The sequence below is a fragment of the Falco cherrug genome, chromosome 3, assembly GCF_023634085.1.
Source record: "Falco cherrug isolate bFalChe1 chromosome 3, bFalChe1.pri, whole genome shotgun sequence".
Lineage (NCBI taxonomy): Eukaryota > Metazoa > Chordata > Aves > Falconiformes > Falconidae > Falco > Falco cherrug.
Genome location: NC_073699.1, coordinates 48207334 through 48230762, shown reverse-complemented (window position 1 = coordinate 48230762; position 23429 = coordinate 48207334). Strand labels below are relative to the sequence as shown.

The 23429-nt window shown below is 41.0% G+C and overlaps 1 protein-coding gene across 5 annotated transcripts in view; it reads right to left on the bottom strand.

Moving 5' to 3' along the window:
- Positions 1 to 22923, bottom strand: part of LOC102049309 (transmembrane protein 68) — a 28570-nt gene extending 5647 nt beyond the window's left edge. The window contains exons 1-7 of one of the 5 annotated variants that reach the window (XM_055704917.1): positions 22622 to 22916; positions 17345 to 17675; positions 14797 to 14961; positions 10044 to 10237; positions 7827 to 7887; positions 5912 to 6051; positions 3765 to 3895 (exon numbers count right to left, since the gene is read on the bottom strand). In XM_055704917.1, coding sequence (XP_055560892.1) covers positions 3791 to 3895; positions 5912 to 6051; positions 7827 to 7887; positions 10044 to 10237; positions 14797 to 14961; positions 17345 to 17672 — 993 coding nt within the window. In that variant the 5' untranslated portion in view covers positions 17673 to 17675; positions 22622 to 22916 and the 3' untranslated portion in view covers positions 3765 to 3790. Of the gene's footprint in view, positions 1 to 1589; positions 3896 to 5911; positions 6052 to 7826; positions 7888 to 10043; positions 10238 to 14796; positions 14962 to 17344; positions 22556 to 22621 lie in introns of those variants that run through there. The other 4 variants (XM_055704919.1, XM_055704916.1, XM_005443229.4 and 1 more) reach the window with 4 other exon arrangements.
- Positions 22924 to 23429: the final 506 nt, after the last annotated feature.

The following is a 23429-nucleotide window of genomic DNA, read 5'->3' as shown; positions in this document are numbered from 1 at the left end:
ATCCAGCCTGGCCTTGAACACTTCCAGGGATGGGGCATCCACAGCTGCTCTGGGAAACCTGGCCCAGTGCCTCACCACCCTCATAGTAAAGAATTTCTTCCTGATATCTAGTGTAAATCTACCCTCTTTTACTTTAAAGCCATTCCCCCTTGTCCTATCACTACATGCCATTGTAAAAAGTCCCTCTCCAGCTTTCTTGTAGAACCCTTTTTAGGCGCTGGAAGGCTGCTGTAACATCTCCCCAGAGCCTTCTCTTCTCCCGGCTGAACCCCAAGTTTCTCAGCCTGTCCTCACAGGGCAGCTGCTTCAGCCCTCTGACCATCTTTGTGATTTGTGTTGAGACTACCATTCATTTTGGCTAGTTCTGAATCCAAAAAAAAAAAATATATATATATATACAAAAATGCATTAGCATCACCGACCCGTTTTGTAGAAACACAGTATCTTTGTCACTGGCAAGGACCTTCACAGACATGAAGTGAATAGAACTAAGAAAGTGACATCATATTGCCTTGTGAAGTTTCAGCAGACATGTTTTGGAGGATTATCTTGCTTAACATATATTTTCTGTGCTACTACACTCAAGTAGCAATTCCAGGCACTTCCATGTTTACTTTTGGTACCGTAATTTTGGTGCAAATATAACACAAAAAAAAGCAGTCTAGCCTCTATGACAGGCTTAATAAGGATTAAGCACTGTAGAGCTAGCACACTGTCACCATAGCTCTATCTTTCTTTACGGAGTAATAGGATGGAGCAACTTACCGGTATACTTTTACAGCAAACCCAAGACCAGATGAATCACACAATTGTGTTGACAATGCTGATTAACTGCTCTACCTTGTATTTGCAGTGATTAACTTCACATGGAAGTATCCTAATAATAGATGTTCAGACTGAGCTCTGCTGTTACACAAGAGGACAGTAAATTGGCCAGTAGGAGTTTTGGGTCTTGCTGAGAGATAATGACAAATACCTGTTAGTACAGCAGTCAGTCTGTTTCTACCTCCAAACAACCTAAAAATGCATATCCTGGTTATGCTGTTTGTATAGAGAAAACTGGAGCATCTTCAGCATATCCAAAGGCCAACCAGGCAATCAGCGGTCTAGTCTGCTGTTGCTAAACTTTCCTTTAAATACTTCTGCCTGACCCACAGTAAACCAAAGCAGCTGAAAGGAAAGAGCCTGGTCTATAACCTTACTTGCGAGAGTCTGCAGGTCTGCTCCCTTTTTCAACAAAATGAAGTAGGTAACTCGCACCCCAAATATTTAACAATAAACCTTACTAGTCAGTATTTATGACATATTGTGGAATCTTATTGCAGTGCCTGCGAAGGCCTCCTGCAGCACTGATTACAACTATGAAAACTCACTTGATTATGTGACTTTTATCTTTTACTCCACTGTTGTCTAAATTATTTTTCCTTTAATTCACTCCTTTGGGGGCTTTGATCCTTCCACCCCTATTCAGACACTCAGCAATAAGAGCTTCTCGAGGGTACTACGTGCTGTTCAAAACCACTGAAGGTTCAGCAGGGCAGGCCATGTATAATTTCATTTAGTTCACACACAATGCAAAACTTCAGAAGCCTATTCCAGTTGTCAATTTTATTCAAATTCATTTTATCAAAAAAAAAAAGTGTCTTCTATACATTTTTTATATATAGTAATAAATATGAAAGGCCTATACAAATATGAACACTTAAAGAGTACCAATACTGCCCTTCATTTTTTATACTCATCTTTCAATACTTACAGGGACAAAACTGCATCAAACAGCCAACATTATTAAAATAAATTTTACAAAATCTCAGATCGCACTTGTCTGTTGTTGTCTAACAGAGCCTTTTAGACTGAGTTTTCTTTTACATATATGCAACCTCAACACAAAATATGTTCAGCTGCCTTTGAGAATTTCATTATATAAAGTAATACACATTTTCCTCAAGATGGCCAGTAAAAACAAAGTCATACTTAAGTTATACTCTGATGCTGGAATTTGGCATTATCACTTTTAATGACATACTGTGTTAACACAATATTTTTAAAAACGTTCTGATAAATTAAAAGAATACAATTGTGCCTTCAAATAAAACCCAAGTCATTTAAAGAACTTCAGAATGGTCATTTGCTTTTACATAACATAATTCTTCCTCAAGCTTTAAAAAATTTAATTCAACATCACATAAAATCCTTTTGATATAAAGTAACATCATGAAGTAAGCAAGCTTTTTGCAAACCATAATTTATAGACTCCTTCCCATAAAGTGGTATTTTTCTAACACAGGGCATCATCCACATGCACTTATATAGTTTCACTAGTATAAAGCAAAGCACGTGCTTAAATAGTGGGAGGAATGGATACTAAACTGAATACAAGTGAACTTTCAAAAGTTGGCAGGGGGGCTGTTTTTGTTTTTTCTTTTAAGGAAAGGTCAAACCCCAACAATATTGAAAGGAGACAATGTAATATGGCAAAAAACTCTTTTGTCTTAAGGAATTTGTCCTCATCCCAAAACTGAAGAGTACCCAGATGTTAACTTAAGAACTGGAGATTAAACTTGCTGGTAATCAGACAGAATATTTCAAATATTTCCTGTTTGGACAATAAAAGCATAGGCTTTAGTTCAGAAAAAGTATAATTTACTGTAAGTGCACAAAAGCTCAAGCCTGCAATTCTTTCCTGTTCATTCAATTGTTTTCACTTAAGAAAAATATATAGGATTTGCCTCTCAACCCTGATTTAATAACTTATGTAAATATCTGTGTTTAAAGAATATGCATGTTTAACAGTTTATATATATAACAGTTTGCATATACTAGACTCAAAGGGTATTTGGGAATGTATATCCTGTTTTTCAAAAGAACTACTACTCTTAAAAGGAATTTTGTGCTAATTCTTTCTTTCCTTCAAAAGAAAGCTTTATAAGCTCATGTTACTAAACAGTAGTCTCATTTCCATTTCTTAAAGTTTAAATGCTTGGCTCATACTTCCAAAGGAGAATTTGCAGATTCACTGAGAAGTATACAGGACAGCTCTCTACCCAAGGCCCGATATCCAATGTGGCTCGGCTTGGAACAGCACCTGTGCTGTAGGGTTCTCGTTCACTGCATCGGAGTGGTTTCCAGTAACAAATTTATTTGGTTCACTGCAGTTCTCTAATCCACTCTCACCCCTCCAAACTCTTTCTGAGCTCACCCAGTAAAACTAAACACTTTCCACCATAGGTTTTGTGGTTCTACAGACCATAGAAAGTTGACTGTTTTCCAACAGCACTAGAGTGACAACCTGAAGAAAGATTTTATAAATGCTGTATGGCATTAATCTGGCCTGCGAAACCTAGTTACAGTGATTATGATCAAGACAGTAAGACTCTAGCTCTTCAGCAGGTCTAACATTCAGGTTAAAGAGCAACCTGGAGGGAGGGAGTAGGGGAACGACACACAAAAAAAAACAAACCAAAACAAAAAAAAGACAAGAGACCACATACATAAAGAGTCACAGCGCTGCCATTAAAAAAAAACCAAAACACACACACACACAACCACCAACCACTTTCAAGGTAGGAATGCATTTATCACAAACTAAACTTTGCTCCATTATAAATGATTTGAAGTTTGGGTTCCTGAGCTTGATACTGGATAGGAGGAAGGGGAAGGGAGTGTCTTGTATCTTCAATTATACAGCAGTATCATTAGGGCAGAATTTAAAACCTATTATTAGAAGAATGAATAAGTTACAAATATAACTAAGAATATTATACCTAAATAGTATTTTATTCAGAAGACCTTAATCTTCTTTCTTTTGTGTTTGAAATCGTTCCATTAAAGCCCTAAATATATTTCCTGGTATTTTCTGATGTTTTTCTATTAGAGCTTGGAGTGCTGCTTTTGTCTGTAAGGAAAGAGAAAAGTTTTTTGTCAGATTAAGTCATCTTTATATTGTTCATACATTAACACAATTTCTAAGCTCTTTTTTTATCCTGTCAAATGTCACAAACTACTGCAAGTTCCAAACACTATTTTTCCATATTTAAGCCCACAAGATGTGTTTGCGGAATCACTGCCAAGAAACAGACCAACAAACTATCTTTTATCCCTGGTAGCTGTGCTTACAAGCTCTGTCAGTGATACGCAATAGTAAAATGACAATGGAGTAAATTAATGAAGAGACCTAGATCTATAAAACATGTCAGCACCTGTGTGCTGTACTACAACTCAGGCACTTCTGCCTATGCCCAGGTTTGCATCTGTAACACTTCCAGTATGCAAGAACATTGCTTCTACACCTGCTTATTAGCAGCACAGGAAACACAATTTGTGTCTCAGCACATTTGGCTTCTACAAAGTAGCTATCCCTGCACCCAAGTCCTCTGAAGGAACTGGTCCTGTAAAGCATATGCTTAAACCACACCTACAATAACTGCATGTGACAGCAGTGTTTACTTTCAGTCCAAAACATAGCAGGCCAAGAAGGTAATAGCAGCTATTCTAATTAGATAAAAGCTCTACGGGGAACATTCAAAACCAGGGCAACATCCAAAAGCTATGGTGAGTACATGCTGTAACCTTCCTAATCTGCCTAGAGAAGCACAGACTGCTGAATTCTTAAGGCTAGAGACAGAACAGAGAACTATTTGTCTTTGTAAACCAGTGGTCAGCAAGGAGAAAACTGATTCTTGGTACAAGCTCCCACTGTTTTTATGAAGTATATGATCAATTGTTAAGTCCTAGGCAAAGGTTCCTGCCCACATCTCTTTATAGATCAGGTCCTAAGTGTCTCTACAGATCTAAAATTTCCATTAGGTCAAAAATTGGTGCTTAATTTTCTTCGACACATAATGGGAAAACGCATACTGTGCCATAGCCTGAAACATGAGATACAAGTTCAAAATCACTAACCAGAAGCCTAAGGGATTCACAATCTAGGTGCCTTATCTAGCAGAATTTGCACTTAAGTCAGAAACAAGCGAGGGTTGGCATAAAGGTAAAGATGCCAAATCATGTTTTAAAGTCGTTTAAGCATACATTCTCTCCTGAAAGCAAACAGTTCTGAAGTCCTGTCATACTGAACTCCCAGAAGAAACAATCAGTTTTCCATAACCAGGGCATAAAATAATGGAGATAAACATTTTAAGATGTCATTTTGCAGAGATCTAATCACAGAGTAATCAGATGAGGTGAGACACCTGCATGGTCAAGAAGAAAAATCTCTTTCTCTCAAAGTTTTCTGAATGCTAAAAGTTACCATCTGTGGACCTTTAAAAAATGGCCATTTCAGCCCCCTCCGTCTGACTGCTCCATCACTTAACTGTTCTAAGTCTGTGCACTGTGAAATCTATTAATAAACTGAATGAACATGAGAACCTGACAATCTTTTCTATAAGCCACCTAAATCTGAACTAGGGGAATGTTCAAAAGTTAATTTTGTTGGGTGAGAAGTTGGAGGAAATAGAAATGGAAACACACTATACAGCGAAATGGTTTACCTTAATTTTTTTATTGTATTGAATTTCAACAGTTTATGAACACAGGTTTGCTCTATTTGACAGACTTCAGCAGTATGTTTCTGAAAAGGCCAAGAATCAGAACATTTTCTCTGGGTGAAGTACTTAAGTCTTTATCAACTCAGAGCAGTCTTATCTGACTGAACTTCTCCAGTCCCTAAAGTTGTTTCTTGAAGCAAATATAGGGTGCAGTATTGACTTTAAAAGGCCTAGAACATCTGCAAGGCGTGGTAATAAAGATAGCATTTAAGAAGGGCGTTCAGAGTTAGGCTAGTCCAAAGCTTACCATGATTCCACCAACTTCTGTAACTAGCTCCAAGGCAGAAATTACTTGACAAGAATATTCCAGTGTTTTCTGTCACAACAGTCAATATTTTAAATATGTATATGCATATCTATCTTACCTTTGCAGTGAGTTCTTCAGCAGTTATATTTGGTTCATACGGAATGGGCTCTCCAATAAATGTACGAAGCTTGACTGGAAATCCACCGTACAGAGGAACTATTGGCAATCTAATACGTTCATATAGTGACCTAAGTATTTCTAATGTGAAAAGATTTAGGGGAAAGGAGGAAAGCAGGAGAAGGAAAAGGAAGGGTGAGGAGGAGAGGGGGGAAAAAAAAAAAAAAAAAAAAGAGGAGAGACGCTGATTATTCTGTAAAGTTTTTTTCCCCAGTATATCTTAAAACTGAAACTGGCTTGTCAAGTAATCCAGCCCCTGACCCAGATTCTCAAAGAGTGTGTCATCTCAAGTGCTAGTCTACCCTTGACTTTCATTTCCTAAAAGCTGTGTTAATGCTAACATCAGACTTGTTTCCACCCTAACTTGGTGTGAAATCTCTCCTCCAAAGACTAGCTGCAAAGAGAAGGAAGAAAAGGAAAAAAATCCAGGAGCTACCTCTCTGGAGAAGGGAATGCTACACAATACAGGTTACAGTCCAGCTAATTTTACAGGTTAGCATAAAAAAAACAGTATTGGAAGACTGTTCTGTTCAGTCCCACTGAGGTCTACAGGATCTAAAACAGTCTTATCTGCCTAGCCTAAAGGCCGGTCATGCTAAAACATTGGATTGCTCTTTCAGATCACAGACCGGTTGCAGTGAAACAACATGAAAAGAGAGAAAAAACAGGTATTTTGATCAGCTGTAAGAGGACACATTATCTTCCCCACATGCCACCTTCTAAGAATCTAGCCCAAATACACTCAGAACAGATTCCTTGCAGAATGGGTACTAATATTTTCTGTCTCAATTTTAGACAAGGAATTCCATTAACTGAAATGTTGGCATAAGAAAATCCTTACTGTCCAAGATGTGGAATTTTCTATACATGACCTATAAGAATAAAGAATATTCCAAACCCACTGAAACTAGAGTAACACCTCCAGTGATCAACAGAACTCAATTCCTGTAGCACCTCTGCTAGAATACAAGTAGCATGAACAATATGGGCTTCAATTTCTGCTTGGTTGAGAAGATCCTCCTGAACACAGCGACAATTAATTGCTGTATATTTTTGTATAACTTGACGAATGTGTGAATTATTCTGCACGTCTACATCTGATGCCTTGGCTTTTAATTAGAGGAGGACAGAAGTGCTTTGCCCTGCAGTCCTCTGATGCAGATGATGCCATACTTGAGGCAGAACATGTGGTGGGGAGGAGACTGTTCAGGCCCTTTCTGCTAGATGGAAAATATAAAAAACCAGGGGGTTAACACTAGCAGATCAGCAGAGATGTGGGCATCTAAACATCCCGCAAGTGGACCCTTCATATACCCATCTATTTGTGTGCTAGCTAGAAGACCCATAGAGATGAGAAAAGAGAGCAGGCAAATGACGGGGTTTATAAGGACCTGTGGTTTAGTGCTGAATACTAAACCAACTACAGATAAAATATATTTCAAACCATCTGAAGTTTAAGTGCAGGTAGAGGTGTAAGCACAGAGCTTTAGGAGGACATTTAAAGAAATTATGTGTCAGTCGCAAAACCCTATTTGCTTTGCTTCTTAACAGACAGCAGAAAACCTGGAGTTGAGGAAAAAAGTGCTGTAAATCTATTTGCCTTTTTCTGGCTTTTTTTTTTCCCTCTCTTCTACTGCTTCTGTGAAAGGCACACTTATGTGGAGGGTAACTTAGATAAGCCAATACCACATCTAATGCTGACATTAAACCTTAATAACATCTCTGAACTCTACGGGACAGCAAACCTCCAGAAACAAGGCTGTGTCAAATCTCAGATTTATATGGGGATTATTTCTACAGAGATAGGCTAAACATATATGGAAAAATAAACTACAGAAAAATAGAAAATATCTTACTTATTCCTCCTAATGTCCTAACGCCTTCTCGAACATTTTGTGTAAACATAGGAATGATGGGCTAGGAGGGAAAAAACATAATTAAGAATTTAATGAAGATACCACTATCTAAAAATTTCTACCTCAAACCCAACAAGCAAATCAATTTCAGAAGTGCTTCTCAGACAAGAACATACAGAGAGCAAAACAAGTATTCTTTAGTTCTTCCGCAATCTTCTGCCGTGAGGTTTCCCGCTCGAGAATACCATGAGATTTCAGTGAGTTACTGTTTCAGCAAGTCCATTTTCTCAAAGCAGTCCAAGATTTCAGAACCTGTGGAGCATTTAGGCCTCCCCTTGTCTAGCAGTGTTTGCACAGTTGTGACTTAAGTGGTTAAAACTCTTACCTAATTTTTAGCTATGCTCACAGGGAAGAATTCACAGGATTGGGATTCTAAACTTGTCTGATTCATCTCTGCTATGTTAATTGTATTGCTTCACACATCATGTGTCATATTTCATACATGTCCACGGTTTGTTTCTGCTGATGAATATTTGGAATGGTTGCATATTTCAAGTTTTTATTGCTGTTTTTGAACTTGCAATTTAAGATTTACAAGATTTACAAGAACCGGGAGGGGGCTGACTACTACCTGAAATTTTTTTATCATCTTATAGTATGCACTCACTGTGTATAGCATCATCAGAAATACAGAACTGTTTATGGGATTTTCAAACATTCAGATTCTTTCAAACTTTTTTTCAAAAAAGCATGGAGATGAGCTAGTAAATGAAACTTTTAAAACAGGTTGGGTTGTTTGGTTTTGGGGTTGTTTGTTGGGGTTTTGTTGGGTTTTTTTGGGGGGGGAGGCGGGGTGGTCTCTAAATAAACCAATATAACTGTAGAGAATAGAAAGAAGTGCAGTTACCTAAACCGAATGGTAACAAACTTCTTTATGCTAGAACCATCTTATTTGGAACATCCTACTTTTGACATAGAGGTAGAGATTTTTGTATGTACCAAGTTGGTTTATATCACAAAAATTTTGGCAAACAAATCACTGAAAAGAGACAACTCCAAGCTGAAGGTCCCAGTTTTAAGACACATTTTTCTGATGTTTTAATTTCCATGAGGAGTTATGTTCATGATTAAAGGTGAATTAAAGTTCATCTTCAATCTAAATATTTTCCCCACTTTCAGCCTGCCTCCAACACTATTCCTATTCTACTGCAACTCTCAGGTGTTTTTTAGGGGGAGATAAAGCTGCAAGACCTTTGCGAGTGCATAAAGGGAACTGAACACACATTCAGTAAAATAACTAGTACAACCATAGTTGAATCCCAAGGATGGTCTTTCGTGTGGTATTATAATACATTAGTAAAATGTAAATCTGTTGAAAATAGCCTGTTTGAACAATGTTATTTTTCTCCTGAGAAAAGTGACACACACTTAAAATTGGGTCTTAAAAGTATTCTATTTCTGTGTAAAATCCAGAAATTTTATCTTTGACAGTACCTAACTATAAAACCCTTGGTGTGAGACTTCCTTTCAGATTAGATATATGCAGACCTACAGACATATGCACACATCTTTCAAGTACCAATATAGAATGAGAAGGACTCTGAAACGCTTATTAAAATAGGTATAATTCAACTATTCATACACTTATGTGCCTTTCACAACTGGTCCCATATGAATAAGTATCTGCCTGCTGATCAAGTGCAATGCTACATATTAGAATTGAAGAGACAGCTCACACTAGCGAACAGCATCTGCTACCACTGCTGCATGCCCTAGACATCCCTTACTACCATAAAATGCCACTACAGGATGTAGCGCCAGTGAATCCATACTGTGCTGGGTCACGGTATACTTCAGTGACAGGGGAAACAAATGTTCATGTTGCTTTCCAACCATTCTGGTCAGGGGTTACACCATCACAATCCTGACCAGGTACATGTAAAAGAGCATAGGCTTGTAATGTAGAAACCGTCCTGGACCTCACCTCTCATTCCTTTAAACTCTGGATTTCCTGACGACACTATTCTTAGCTGACTCCAAAGCCACCTTATCAAAAGCGACAAGAGACTTGAAATGTAGTTATGAGAGCAAATAGACCATACTCACGCTACTCAGCAATGTCACACCAAATATATGATAATCCAAACAGCTTTCCCTAGAAGAAAGTACTAGTAAGTCAGCATTCCTTGCTTCTCTTCTGTGATCTGTCATACTTACCACTTTTGCATCAATGGCCACTTGAGCAAAGCCCTTCCGATTACCCCAGATTATAGTATACATTTCATCACTAAAGAGTGCTTCCCGAACTCCACCTGGGGCAATAGCTATCAGATAGCCCTTCTTCAGAGCACTGACACATTCTTCTTTTGGTCCATGCATAACTCCATGTACATCAAGTAATATTTTAAAACCTGTAGGGTAAGAAAATATTAATTCAGAAAATGTTAATTCATACTACCATTGAGTACAGATTTCCAATACAGAACACAACAGCTAAAATTTATTTTATATAATAACCTGTAACCCAAAATCAAAGATGATTGTAGAGGGACTGAAGCATTAAGTCCTACGTATAAATTTTGGTCTAAAAAGTTGAAGATTTAGGGGTTTCAGTGGCTTTTTATCACAGTAAAGTCAGGTGCTATCTCACAATCAGAACGAAATTGGAAAAAGCTGGCAAGCACTATGCCATCTTTCACATGCCCCTTCAAAGGAGTTGTTAAGTTGGCTGCAGGGCACTGGCTCCTTGCCCAAGCTCTACTTTTCAAATGTAGCACAGTCCTAATAAAGTGCAACAAGAGAAAATACCAGTAAATTGTTGTGGGTTTTTGTTTTGTTAACTTCGGCAAACAAAAAGTAGTCTGTGCACAAGGAGAATGACAAAGAAAATGCAGCATTCTGTGTTACACATCACTGCAGGAACTGACTCCCTGGTTCAGTCTGTAAGTACCCTGATGGCCTTTCACACACAAAGGTATCTGGCAAGCCTGGATTGGGTATATTCATCTTAGGTTAAGATTTTTCATTTACTGAAGCTTTTAACTGTAAAGTTATATAAACTCCTTATATCATCTTAAATTTGAAATGTCATACTGACACTGCTCTTCAAGAAACGGCAGAACATCAAAAGTTTGCTTACAAGCATCAAATGGGTGCATACCTAATCAATTTAGACAACTAGCGTAATGTGAAAGAACACAACTAGCATAAACCTCTGTTTGCAGGAAATCAATCATGTCTGCTTGGTTCAATAAATTTTAAATACAGTATTTATGAGTACTGCATACCAAAAAGGGGAACTTTAAATGACTAAACAGTATGGGAAAGATACTTCTCTTTCTTGAAGTTTCCCAACAACCTTATCAGCCACAGACAAGGACACAGAACAGATCTAGTTGAGTTTGCCCCTCAGTAACAGATTTTCATTTCTTAACCTCAGGTTAACAAATGAATAGCTGTTACTACGATCACATATTTGTTACATACACACACACAGACAGAAGTCCAATACAGTTAAGACAGAGATCTGTCTTCTCTTACAGCCTGCATAAAGTAAGGGCTTGGGAAGGAGACCATGGGGCAGCATAGCATTAGTTTATACTTAACTAAACTCTGATCTCTAACCAGTCTTTGTAGTTTGTGTGAATATAATTACTCCTGATTTATATCTATACACAACTGGGATCTGTCTGAAAGCATAACAACCGAACACAAGCTGTATTGCACCTGTCTCATATTCTGCTGTGCCTGCCTCGCAGACTGCTGATGACACTAGCAGTTTTCATCTACTAGCATTTGCAAAGAAATAGTGTTTTCCTAAAGTAATTTAATTTCTCTCAGGTGCTTTGTATGTGGGATCTTCAATAGCTGGTTTTTACATTTTACATTCCCAAACTAAAGTTCTCTGGAATGTACGTAGTAGGAAGCTGCCTGTCTCCAAGTCCCCTTCTGTCAGTGAGTTCAGGAAAGAGACAAAACAGTCCTAAGAAGGGTTGACCCGAGCAGGAAAAGAGACTCCAATGAAGCAGAAGCTGTGAAGATGGTTTTCCTTTCTGCATTGGACACACTGGGAACGGGGGGAGGCTGATAGAGCAACACCATGAGTCCATCCACTGCATAGGTCGGAAAAAAAAGAACAGAATATAGACAGAATACAGGCAAAAAATTGTAATACAAAATAGTGGTGTGGGGGGGTTTCAAGTCTTCACAAAATTTCTCAGGTTTATTTCCCCCTTGGCTTTTAGCATAAGCCTTATATCCTTAGCTGTACCTTATAGCCCAGCCAGCAGATCATATGTTACTAGCAATACCTCTGCTCCAGTAGCAAAGAGGAAAAACGTGGCTCCATTAGAGCAGCAGAGTGGAGTGGCCCTGAAGGGGCAGAGAGGGTATTCTGAACCCAAGGCAAAGGTCATTGAGGAGTCAGAAGAAACACTGGGGTCATACCTGGCTGTTGCATGAAAGTGACCAAGAATTTATTTTTCCACTTTGAAACAACAAAACAACTCTCAAAGTTATCTAAATACAGTTTTTCAGCCTTCCAGAGCATGAAGGGATGCCAATCTGTCCAAATACCAAGAAGTCTAAACTTAATTTTATTCCACAGTTCAACCTGGACTTGCCCCAGCATACTCTGCTCCTATTGTCTACAACATTGTGTCCACACCAATGTTTGAAAACCCTTTGGAGAGTGCCCAGTAATGCATTTAACACTTATCTCAAAGTGCACTATATACATTTCTCTAGCTTAGCCCCAGCGACTGTAACAACATAGGTGCTGTCAGCTACCTGGTAGCAAGATGGTAAGGATGTCACCATTTTTCTATGACTGATCATAACGACTACAGAGAGAGAAGAATCATTTTGACCGTTGAATCCAACCTTCCACAACTGTAGGTAACCATGCATGTATTATCTGCAGAACATCTAGTCCACAAGACACTTTGCAACACCTTGTATATTTAACAGGCAAGAAGCCACAGCTCCTTTGCTCTGGGACTTTATAGGAGAGGGATTGTCTTAGACCCCTAAAACAGCAGGCAGCCTTTTGAAGAGGGATGACTCTAGGAGGCAAACATGGCCTATGCTATAGGAAAGGGTGATGGAGAAGAACACAAGCAAAAGCACAGTCCTCACTGCACTCTTTAGGAAACTATTTTCTCTTAACCGTTGAGAAATCGAAGTATTCCTGAGCATTACACAGCTAAGGATCTAGAAGAACCAGAAACAACTGAAATGTTTTTTTTTTCCCCTATCATTAACCTCCAGTTTCTAAAAGAAAAAGGGGGAAAAAAGAAGCCACAGGACCATATCTCATATCCTTCTGCTCCAAAATGCAAGCAACAGAAGCATACATAGTATAAATATAGTACAAACGGAGACAATGAAATAATTTCCTTTTGCATCGACATGAAAGAAAGATGCATTAGGCTACGTTCAATAGCAATCTTCAGATATCTGTATGTCTCCTGTTAGGTTAGATTCCCTTCCATAAGTTATCAAGCTGTATCTTTCAACACTAAGCAGTAAGGAGAGGCACGTTTGACTCCTTGAGGCTCACACATCTCTTAAGAGGCACAGCAACATTTTACAAGCACACACCAGTTAAATGCAGTTAATTCAGGACAGCAGTGCCCCATGCAGAGGATGCAATCAGATCATGTACTGGCAATTGCATACTGGCATGGACCTGAGATTCAGATTCATAGGTCAAGCCATTCCTCACAGCTATTCATAGTAGATTCAATAATCATAAAAACAGAAGGATCATTAAATCATTTAATCCAAGTGTGTCTAACAGCCCACAGACTCCCGAAGCCCACCCCTCCACACCCACCATTTCTCCTCCATTGAGCAAAATAACTTTTGGTTAACTAAAACATCTCCTGAAAAGGCATCCAATTTAAGCTGAAGATTTAATCAAGATCAGGCAGTCTTAGTACTAGGATGAAATTTTGGCAGTCTTCCTGGTTTGATTCACAAGAGAAGCAGCATCTATTTGGGTTGCCCATCACAGGTTATTGTGCAGATTTCAAAACACAACCCAGAACATTATCTGGGCTCTTTGAGCTCATCTTCCCTGAATACCCTTAATTCATTCACAGAACCAGAGATTTATATGGTTGGAAGGGACCTCTGAAGGTAATGTAGTCCAGCCTCCCACTGAAAGCAGGTCTAAATAGATCAGGCTGTTCAGGGCCTCACCCACTGGAGTTTTGAAAGTCTCCAGGGATGGAGATTCCCCAACTTGTCTAAGCAATGTGTTCAAGTGTCTGATCACCCTCGTGGTAAAATACTTTTCCACACATCTAATCAAGATTTCCTGTGTTGAAACTTGTCTCTGTCACTTCTCATTCTACTGCTGTGCACCTGTGAGAAGTCCGACTCCCTCTTCTCTGCACCCTCCCATTAGGTTGCTGAAGACAGCAGTAATATCTTCCCCCACCCCTACCTGGTACAGACCAAACAAATCCAGTTCTCTCAGCCTCTCCTCATACATCGCATGCTCCAGCTCCCCATCATCCACTGAACACTCTAATGTGTCAATGTCTGTCTTGTACTGTAAAGTCCCAAACCAGACACCATATTGCAAGATGTGCTTGCACAGGTGCCAAGCCGTGGGGGGAAAAAAAAAAAAAAAAAAATCTCTTCACTCAACCTGCTGTCTACACTCATGCTAAAAAAAGCTCAGCATGCAGTTCATCATCTTTGCTGCAAGGGCACGATGCTGACTCACGCTCAACTTGTTGCCCATTAGAACGCCAAAGTCCTTTCCTGCAAAGCCACCTTCTACCCAGGGTACTGTCGTATGGGATTGCTCCATCCCAGATGCACAACTTCACATTTGCTTTTGCTGAACTTCATGGTGTTCTGACAGCTGTGTTCCTATGGCAAAATTTTTATTAATTACACCATTTCAAAAAAATAATTAAGAGTTCTCAAACTGATTGTTTATAATGAAGTATGTTACCTGGTAATCTAAAGACGAAGTGATCCGCTACTACATGGCAGTATCTCTTCCTTTCTATAAGAAGTCTAGCCGTGAAATAGACATAGTCAGCAGGAGTAGCTCCATGATAAAACACAATAAGCCCTGGTCCTTCAGGAATATTTTCAGCACCATGAAGCTCATAACCTGTTAGGAGTTAAAGGCATAACAGATGTCAAAGTTTAATACAATTCTATCCCAAAGAAACTAACTCACAGCAAATTGGTGAACAAACTGATAGCTATTGAGAAGTGGTAAGAGCAAAGTGACAGCTAAAAAGTCAAGAGGTGACTTGCAGCATTTACTAAGTGGCTTTCACAGGGCAAGTTTCATTTAAAGCAGAAGAGCCACATTTAAAGAAAAAACAACAAAAAAACCCTGAAAACAAAGCACCCGGTCTGACTGTCTTGAACTATATACTTCTTCCCTATTTTTTCAGTTCACTCTCTTCAAGGCTGTAGAGTCCTCTGAATCAATCTTTCAAGAGAAATCACAATTAAGAATTGGATAGGAGTCATGAAAAAAAATCTATTTCGAGCTATTATTTACCTTTCAAAGTTCATTGCCACCAGTAACTTTTAGATTTGACGTGACAGCATCCATTTACAGATCTCCTTTTACTTCAGGGTATGAAGCTTATTTTTGTTATTTCTCTGATTTATACTTGCTATATTTTTTCCATCACTAATTACTAAAAGTATTTGGGGCTTTGTAAGCTTAATTGCAAGATACATAGACACACACAAGTTTCTTACTGAACTTATATTTCTAATTAAGTTAACAGTGCAGAATATATTCAGTTAAAAAATATCAAAATGTGTCAGTATAGAACATATTCAGTTAATATTGAGCAGTATTGTTACAGTATCTTGTTTATGTTGTTTGGGGTTTTTTAAATAAACAAAAAACCTCAAACCCTTTCACTTCTTCCAAAGTTAATCAGGTCTGCAATTCCCATTCCATTAATTTTTAATTCTGAAGGTACTCTTGGTTCTTCTCACTCTATTTTATTACCCATACCTGTAGAGTCACAACATATTGCAAGCCTATCATCTGTATGATACCAACTGACTACTGTGCTCCACACCAGCCAGTCATAACCAGAATGATGCCTACATCTAACATTTGCATAATACATGTAAAGTTACAGGCATCACACACCAGTTTGGGGTTTTGGTTTAGGGGTTTTTTGTTGTGGCACTGATTTGGGGGTTTGTGGGTTTTTTTCCAGTGCTGTGATTTCAAGATGAAGATTTCTTCCTATGACATATTGATAATCAAGTGGGGAAAAAATAATTGCAAAACATTTCATTCTTTAGCAAGAGAAGTTTATAGAGAAGATGAGAGCAGCTGGCAGGGCAGAAAAGTCACAACTGTCAACAAGGGGCAGGATAAGAATCTTTTCTGCACAAATAAAAAGTTAGATCTTACAAAAAGAAAAAGTTACTACAGATGAAAAGAGCCAAGATCTTAAAAAAATCATTTTCTTATGAAAAAAAGTAAATAGCTTTTTATTGTGAAGTGAGCATTTTAAGCTCTTTGATGTAGCTGTTGATTTTGATCTAGTATACTTTCCTAGATTTGAAAGTTACATCTTAGTCTTACAAAGCCTATCTGATACAGTCGCTGCACCATCTGGTTATCAATGCCTTGAAAACTTGCTTCCCTTTCACTAGAGAACAAATAGAGATGATTTTCAAGAAGGATTTGTTCTTTATGTAAATTGCTCTTAAACATCTCTTTTTCCTTTAAATGCATCTAGACTGAATGGTTCTGAAAGAGGCTTAGGATTTCCTTAGAAAGAAAAGCCAAATCATTTATTAAGTCTGTCTTTATAAAAGAAATAATAGTAGAAGGACAAGGAACAGAGCCCTTCGTTTTGACATTCTAGCAGAGAAAGTAGTTTTCAAAAACACATAGAAAGAAAATAAAGTATGGTTCCGTAACAGCTTTAGGCTCTAAAGTCAATTTGAAGTAGACAACTAGTGAGTGAACTGACACCAAGTGCTCCTTTAAGGCATCATTTGGCATTATACGTAAAAGACTGGTTAAGTGCAATTAAATTATGCTAACGTTCTGACATACTAGCTCTCAGGGAGCTGGCATTTGACTTCCAATGTTTATGTATTGACTCTGAAATAATGCAGTTAATTGATCTAATTTTTAACATAGCAAACATTTCGGGTCCTCCTGGCATGACGAAATCCAGGAGTAGTTATAAAAAGTAAAATAGAAAAAAAAAGTAAACAATTTTTAAAAATTGCATATATATTCAACTGGATGAAAGATCTCATTTGGTAGCAGCAAAGAAATAATGTGTAAGACAAAATATCTGACAACCAAAGAAGTCTGAATGGCTTTTTTTTCTCCCAAGCATCACTGGCAGTCATTGATAAAAACAGAAAAAAATGGCCTGAATTTTAGATTTCATGCAACAACAACAACAACAATATATATATTGATAATCCTGAAAGGTAAACTAGGAGTAAGAGCTTCAACAGTTTTTAACGAAAAATCAGATCTCACTTACCATGCCATATTCTTCCATGTCCATCCCATAGGGTAGCTAACATTTGTCTTGCACCATCCCAAAAATCATTGGAATAAGCTTCCTTTAGTTCATTCTTTCTTTTATAAATATGAAGAAGGAGAATGGAAGCATAGAAGAGGATGACAAGAACTCCTGGAAGCAGAAAAACTACTGCGAGTGGAAAAAGCACCCATAAAAGGTAGACTGCATAACTCAGATAATCTTCAATATGCTCCACACCAGTCCATTCTCTCAGAATGTGAGTCAGGCAGGTTAAGTAGGACACAGGTATAGGTCCTGCAGTACAGGATTCATTTCCACCTATCATCTCCTGTTTAATTAAAAAAAAAAAAAAAGTATGAATAAATCCTCAAAAAAGATAGACCTGTCTATCCTGTTTAATCATGCAACCTCTCCCATGCATTTTATTCATACACCATTTACCCCATATCCAAGCAGCACCTATTGGACATGTAATGGCTCATGCAGCAAAACTTTCACTTGGATTTTTCCAGTCCCTTTCTTTTGTGTAGTGGAAATGCTGACAATTTTGATTGAGAAAGATAGTGCAACTGCTTAATCTCAGGCTAAGATTTTTCTCTCACTTAAAACTGTTCAGCTTAAGCATATCTAGAACATTTCTACTGTTACCAATACCAATTTATACTGCATTTTCAATTTTCAGAAAGCTGTAGTGATTAGTCTTATTTACTGTTCTACACAGTAAGTAGTACACTCAGAACCTTCTCCCAAGCACTTCTACAACAGGGAACAGCACGATCTCAGATCCAGTGTTATAAAAAAACCTGCTGAACACTTCCACTAACCACAAGCATACAATGACTCTAGAAGAAGATGACATCAAATAAGCAAGTCTCACTCCTGCAGAGACCTTTAACTGTACCTGGAAATTTTACAGACAGTGAAGCACCAAGTCCCAGAGCACAACACAGAGGCAGCAGGAAGGACAAGGGAAAAAGATCACAGAAGTCCTCTAAAAGATTTAACTGCTCTGGCTGTAGTGTGCCTATGTATAAGAATCTCTCTTCTCCAGCACCAGCTCCTAAGAAGTTTCAGGGCTAGACCTCTCTGGGATGATATTCCAGGCTTTCTATAATTCTGGAGCAACATTTGTTTATTAGCTTTATATGATTTAAGGGCATCATGGTTTCACTTGGGATAGAGTTAATTTTCTTCTTAGTAGCTGGTGCAGTGCTGTGTTTTGGATTTGGTGTGAGAAGAGTCTTGACAACACACTGATGTTTCTAAGTGTAAACATTACCCAGCAACAACAAGTCAAGGACTTTTCAGTTTCTCAGGCCCTGCCAGCAAGAGGGCTGGAAGGGCACAAGAAACTGGGAGGGGACACAGCCAGGACAGCTGGCCCCAACTGGCCAAAGGGATATTCCATACCATATAACGTCATGCTGAGTGTATATAAGCTGGGAGATGAAGAAGGATCAGGGCGATGTTCAGCATTAATGGCGTTTGTCTTCCCAAGGAACCATTATGTATGCTGGAGGCCCGCTTTCCAGGAGATCCTGAACACCTGCCTGCCGATGGGAAGCAGCGAATGAATTCCTTGTTTTGCTTTGCTTGCATGCATGGCTTTTGCTTTACCTGTTAAACTGTCCTTATCTCAATGCACAAGCCTTCTCACTTTCGCCCTTCCGATCCTCTGCCCAGCCCACTGTGGGGGGAGAGAGTGAGCAGCTGTGTGGCGCTTAGTCGCCAGCTGGGGTTAAATCGCCACAAGGGGAAAACTTGCTATTCACTTTATCTTATAACCATGGGGCAACCTGGATGCTTGGCTATCTTCTACAGTTCTAGAACAACATTAATAATGCCTTAAGGCAAAAATGTTACCCAGTCTAGAATAAAGTTTTGGTCAAGACTTCAGGTAACTGATAGTCAAGACCAAGAAGAAAAACATGTTGCAACTATAACGTAGGCTTGTTACAGAGAAATGGATTAAGAACAACAATTTCTGAAAAAATATAAGCTTGGTGTTATGTTTTGGCTTTTTTAATAAAATGTGACTTTCAGCATGTATGACTGCAGAGTTTCTATGCCTAGATGGACATGTGTCTATCAGTCCTTTACTGTTAAAAGTGACTGAAATTCAGGAGATAATTAATACTGTCAGAACCACAGTGATAAAAACTATGAAAATCAGTCTTACTCCACATTCGCTATGATATGTTAAAACATGTACTAGAGCAGAACTCATCTCACATTTTCTGGTCTCAATTTTTTCTCCCATTCTGATAGAGCAAACGGATGTTCCTTTTCCTTCTGTTTTGAAATCTGCCTCTACCCACATTGCTCAATGTGACATCTCTTAACAAGAAGAAAGCTGATCTGGTGACAAGGACTTTGCTCCCACGATCCATGCCTGTTCCACTAGCTCAGGTTTACAACATTTTGCTCCCCAGCATGTTCCTGAAGACAATGTGACAAGCAGCTCGTTTACCTTCAGTGATATATAAGCACTTAGTGACATGCACTTCACTGATTCCATGCACACGTGTTTTGCAGTGTGAATTAGGGGGAAAGGACAGGAGAGAGTGCATGTGTGGGAGAGCAAGAGAAAGCTCCTTTTCATTCCAGTTGCCAGAGCCAAACTCCAGAACCCGTCAGGCAGCAAACACCCACAGCAATTACAAGAAACACAACTTGTGAGCCCAAGCAGGATTCAGGAGCAGCATCCAACACTACAACATTTATCAGACTGCTATGCCTGGGCTTCTCCAGTGGTTCCACCACTAGTTCCACTAGGTTCCACTTTAGTTAGTAAGCTAAAGAACAACATGGGAGTATGGGTTATGGCACAGAAACATTTTTCAAAACTGAAGAAGTGATTATATAGCTTTAAAGATTACTTAGAAGTTATACTCTCCCACCTATTATATTTTTAATTGTTTATGGCTTTCTCCAAACACAAAATCCTCCTCAAGTACATTTAAATCCTGTCCACACACGTTCAGCCTTGCAAAACATTACTTGTCCTTTTGCCTGTAGTGCTAAATGCAATACCTCAAACGCAATCGTGACAGTTTTATAAGTTCACTTGCAGATCTATGCACCAACCTGTAACAGAAATTAAAATCTGACAAATTCTTTGCTGTCAAGCACGCAGGAGACATCTAAGCACTGCCTTGTCTTAGGGACAGTCAACTCTACTCTGAATGACATTGTTTCCTCACCTTGAAGAGAATTATAGGATTATTTATATCGGAAAGACTCATTGTACAGCACTTGTCCAACCTCTTGCTAACTAGGGAGTTAGCTCAGGTTGCTCAGGGCCATGTCCAGTCCAGTTTGTAACATCTCCGTCGATGGAGATCCCACTGCTTCTCTGGGCCCCTAATTCAGTGCTTGACCACCCTCACGGTGAAAATGTTTCTCCGTTACTCTAGGTAGTATTCCCCTTACAGCAATTTGTGCCTGTTGCCTTCTGTGCCTTTGCTGAGAAGAATCTAAGCCCCCCCTCTCTATAACCACTCATTAAAAGCAGTGGTAAGATCCCCTTTTAAGCCCTCTCTGGGTTAAACATGCAGAGCTCCCTCAGCTTCTCCACAGACACCATGTGCTCCAGCCACCTAACAATGCTGGTGGTCCTTCTCTGCACCCCTTCCAGTTTGTCAGCATCTTTCTTGTACTGTACGGCTCTAAACTGGACTTGTCTCAAAAGTGCTGAAAAGCAGGTAATAAATATTTCCTCTATCTAATGGCTTTGGCCTTGCTAACATAGCCCAAAATGTAGCCAGTCATTCTCACTCATACTAGACTTACCGTCCACCAGATAAAGGCCTTCTCCAGGCCTTTACCTCCTGTAACTTTGCTCTCTGTGTAACAAGTCCAGCATTTCTTCTGATCACCCATGGTACATCCACAAAAATACTCTGTATACAAACCCAAGTGTGATTTATGTTACTGCCACACTGAACACCCTACCAAAGGCAATGAGGAAGGGAAGACAGATTCTGTCTCCATGGTCAAAAAAAAAAGCACAGGATGCTCCACAGTGAATAAAGGTCCAACATAGCTCATATATGCTACCAACAGATAACGTCATTTTGGTCTGTTCCAACTTTACAGCTGTCTACTCAACTGCTCAGAGCTGTTACAATCACAAGATAAAGCACACTGTCATCTAGAAACACCAACAATGTGACTCTGATTAGGACCTCACCCAAGCAAAGAGAGACTGTCCTGCCCTCCTTGTCAGAGGTCTTCCAACATCTATCACCATGCTAATCTAAAAACCACAATGGGGTGCAGTACTGCTAAGTCTCACCCTTAAACAATTTACAGGCCGAATCCCTCTATAACATGAGCATTACCCTTAAAGAGCTTCTTATTTTAATCAACATCACTAGCACATTTCCTGTTGTGACCAAATTAGGCATTTTTAATTTAAGTTCTAAGTTCCTAATAGAGCAGCTTACATACATTTTCACCAGATGAAAAAGATGCAATTTCTCATTAGACTTACGCTTAAGCTTAAGGTTTTATGCTGGTGGTGAAGTGGAAACAAGGCTAACACACAATTCCTTTCACTGACTTCCAGTGCGTGACCCCGAAAAGCCCTTAACTAGACCACAACAGTGGTCTTCAGCTGCAGTTAGCAGGCACTGGACTAACCGAGGACCTACTGTCATGCTAGAAGCAGCAATTATGGAAAGAGAGACAAATATGGAAAGTATGATTTCAGCACGTATATGAAAGGTGTAAGTGGAACCTCTGGAGAACATTCCAGTAGCTCCAAATGAGGAAGATACTGGAAAGCAAGAGTTATGACATGCCCTCGCCAACAGAAATACGCTGCTTTCCATCACGTTGGTCGTATTAGCAAGGCCACCACAAACACAAAAATCTTGAGGACTCTGATAACCCTGCTAATGGCTTCTGGACTGGAGAGACCCTGAAGTCAGAGGGTGGTTTGCCCTTGCTTGGAAGCCAGGCCCAGCCCAGCTCCGTGCTGCTACAGCCGCAGGACAGCAGCTCCTTCCGCAGCAGCCGGGGGCGGCGGGCGAGTTTGGCCGAGGAGGGTACAGGCCCGGGCCCGGCCCGGCCGCTCAGCTGAGCTGCACCGCACCGCGCTGCGGCCGCAGCCCCCGCCCGACAGCGGTTAGAGCCAGGCCCCAGGCCGCTGCCGAGCCCGGCCGCTGCCGATCCAGGCAAGCCGCCTCCCGCCCGCGGCCTACGGGGTGGCAGCGGGGGCCGGGGCCCGGCCCGGGGACCCCCCCAGCCCACTCGGCAGCGCCCGCTCACCTTCCTCTGGCGGCGGCGGCTCCGGCTCCAGCCCCGCGCCCGTGCCGGGGCCTGCTTTTACTTCTGCGCCCGCCGCCCCCGCGGAGGCCGGGTGCCCGCGGGGCGGCCAGGCTAGGGCGGCTCCCCACGGCGGGGCGGAGGCGGGAGGGCACCGTGCCGCCGGCGGGCGGGAGCGGAGAAGGCGGCGGGGGGGGGGGGCCGGGACGTGCGCGGAGGGAAAGAGGACAGCGGCGGAGGGGAGGGGGGAACTCCGCGCCGCCTGGGGCGCGGGAGCCGCCCGGACCGCGTCTGGCACGCACCGCCCGACGCTTCCGGCGGGAGAGGAACGGGCGCCGCCAGGGGGCGCGCGTTGCCCGCGAGTGAGAGGGGCGGGGCGGGAGGGGCCTGGCGCGCCGGCAGGCGCAGGGCGGAGCCTCACCGGGGCGGAGCCTCACCGGGCCGGCCCGGCGCGGTCCGACCGGCCCAAACCCGCTGCTGCAGCGCTTTCCGCGGCCGCTGGCCCGCCGGGCAGCCCTTCAGCCCGGGGGTGAAGACGGGCTCCTCACAGCCACCCCGCTGCGTGCCCCCAGGCTACGGGGCCGCCCCCCGCGGCGCTGCAGCCTGGCGGCTGTGCCCCTTGTGCAGCCCCCGGGTGCCGGTCAGCGCAGCGGCCGCGCTGCTCTGGCCCCGGCCCCGCTGCCTGCCTGCGGGCTCGCTCGCTGCGCCGCCGCCACGGCCGGCTGGCGTTTGCACCCACCCGTTCGACTTCGGGGGCTGTGCAGCCGCGCCTTTGCACGACTGCATTTGCACTGCTGCTGCCCAAGGAATT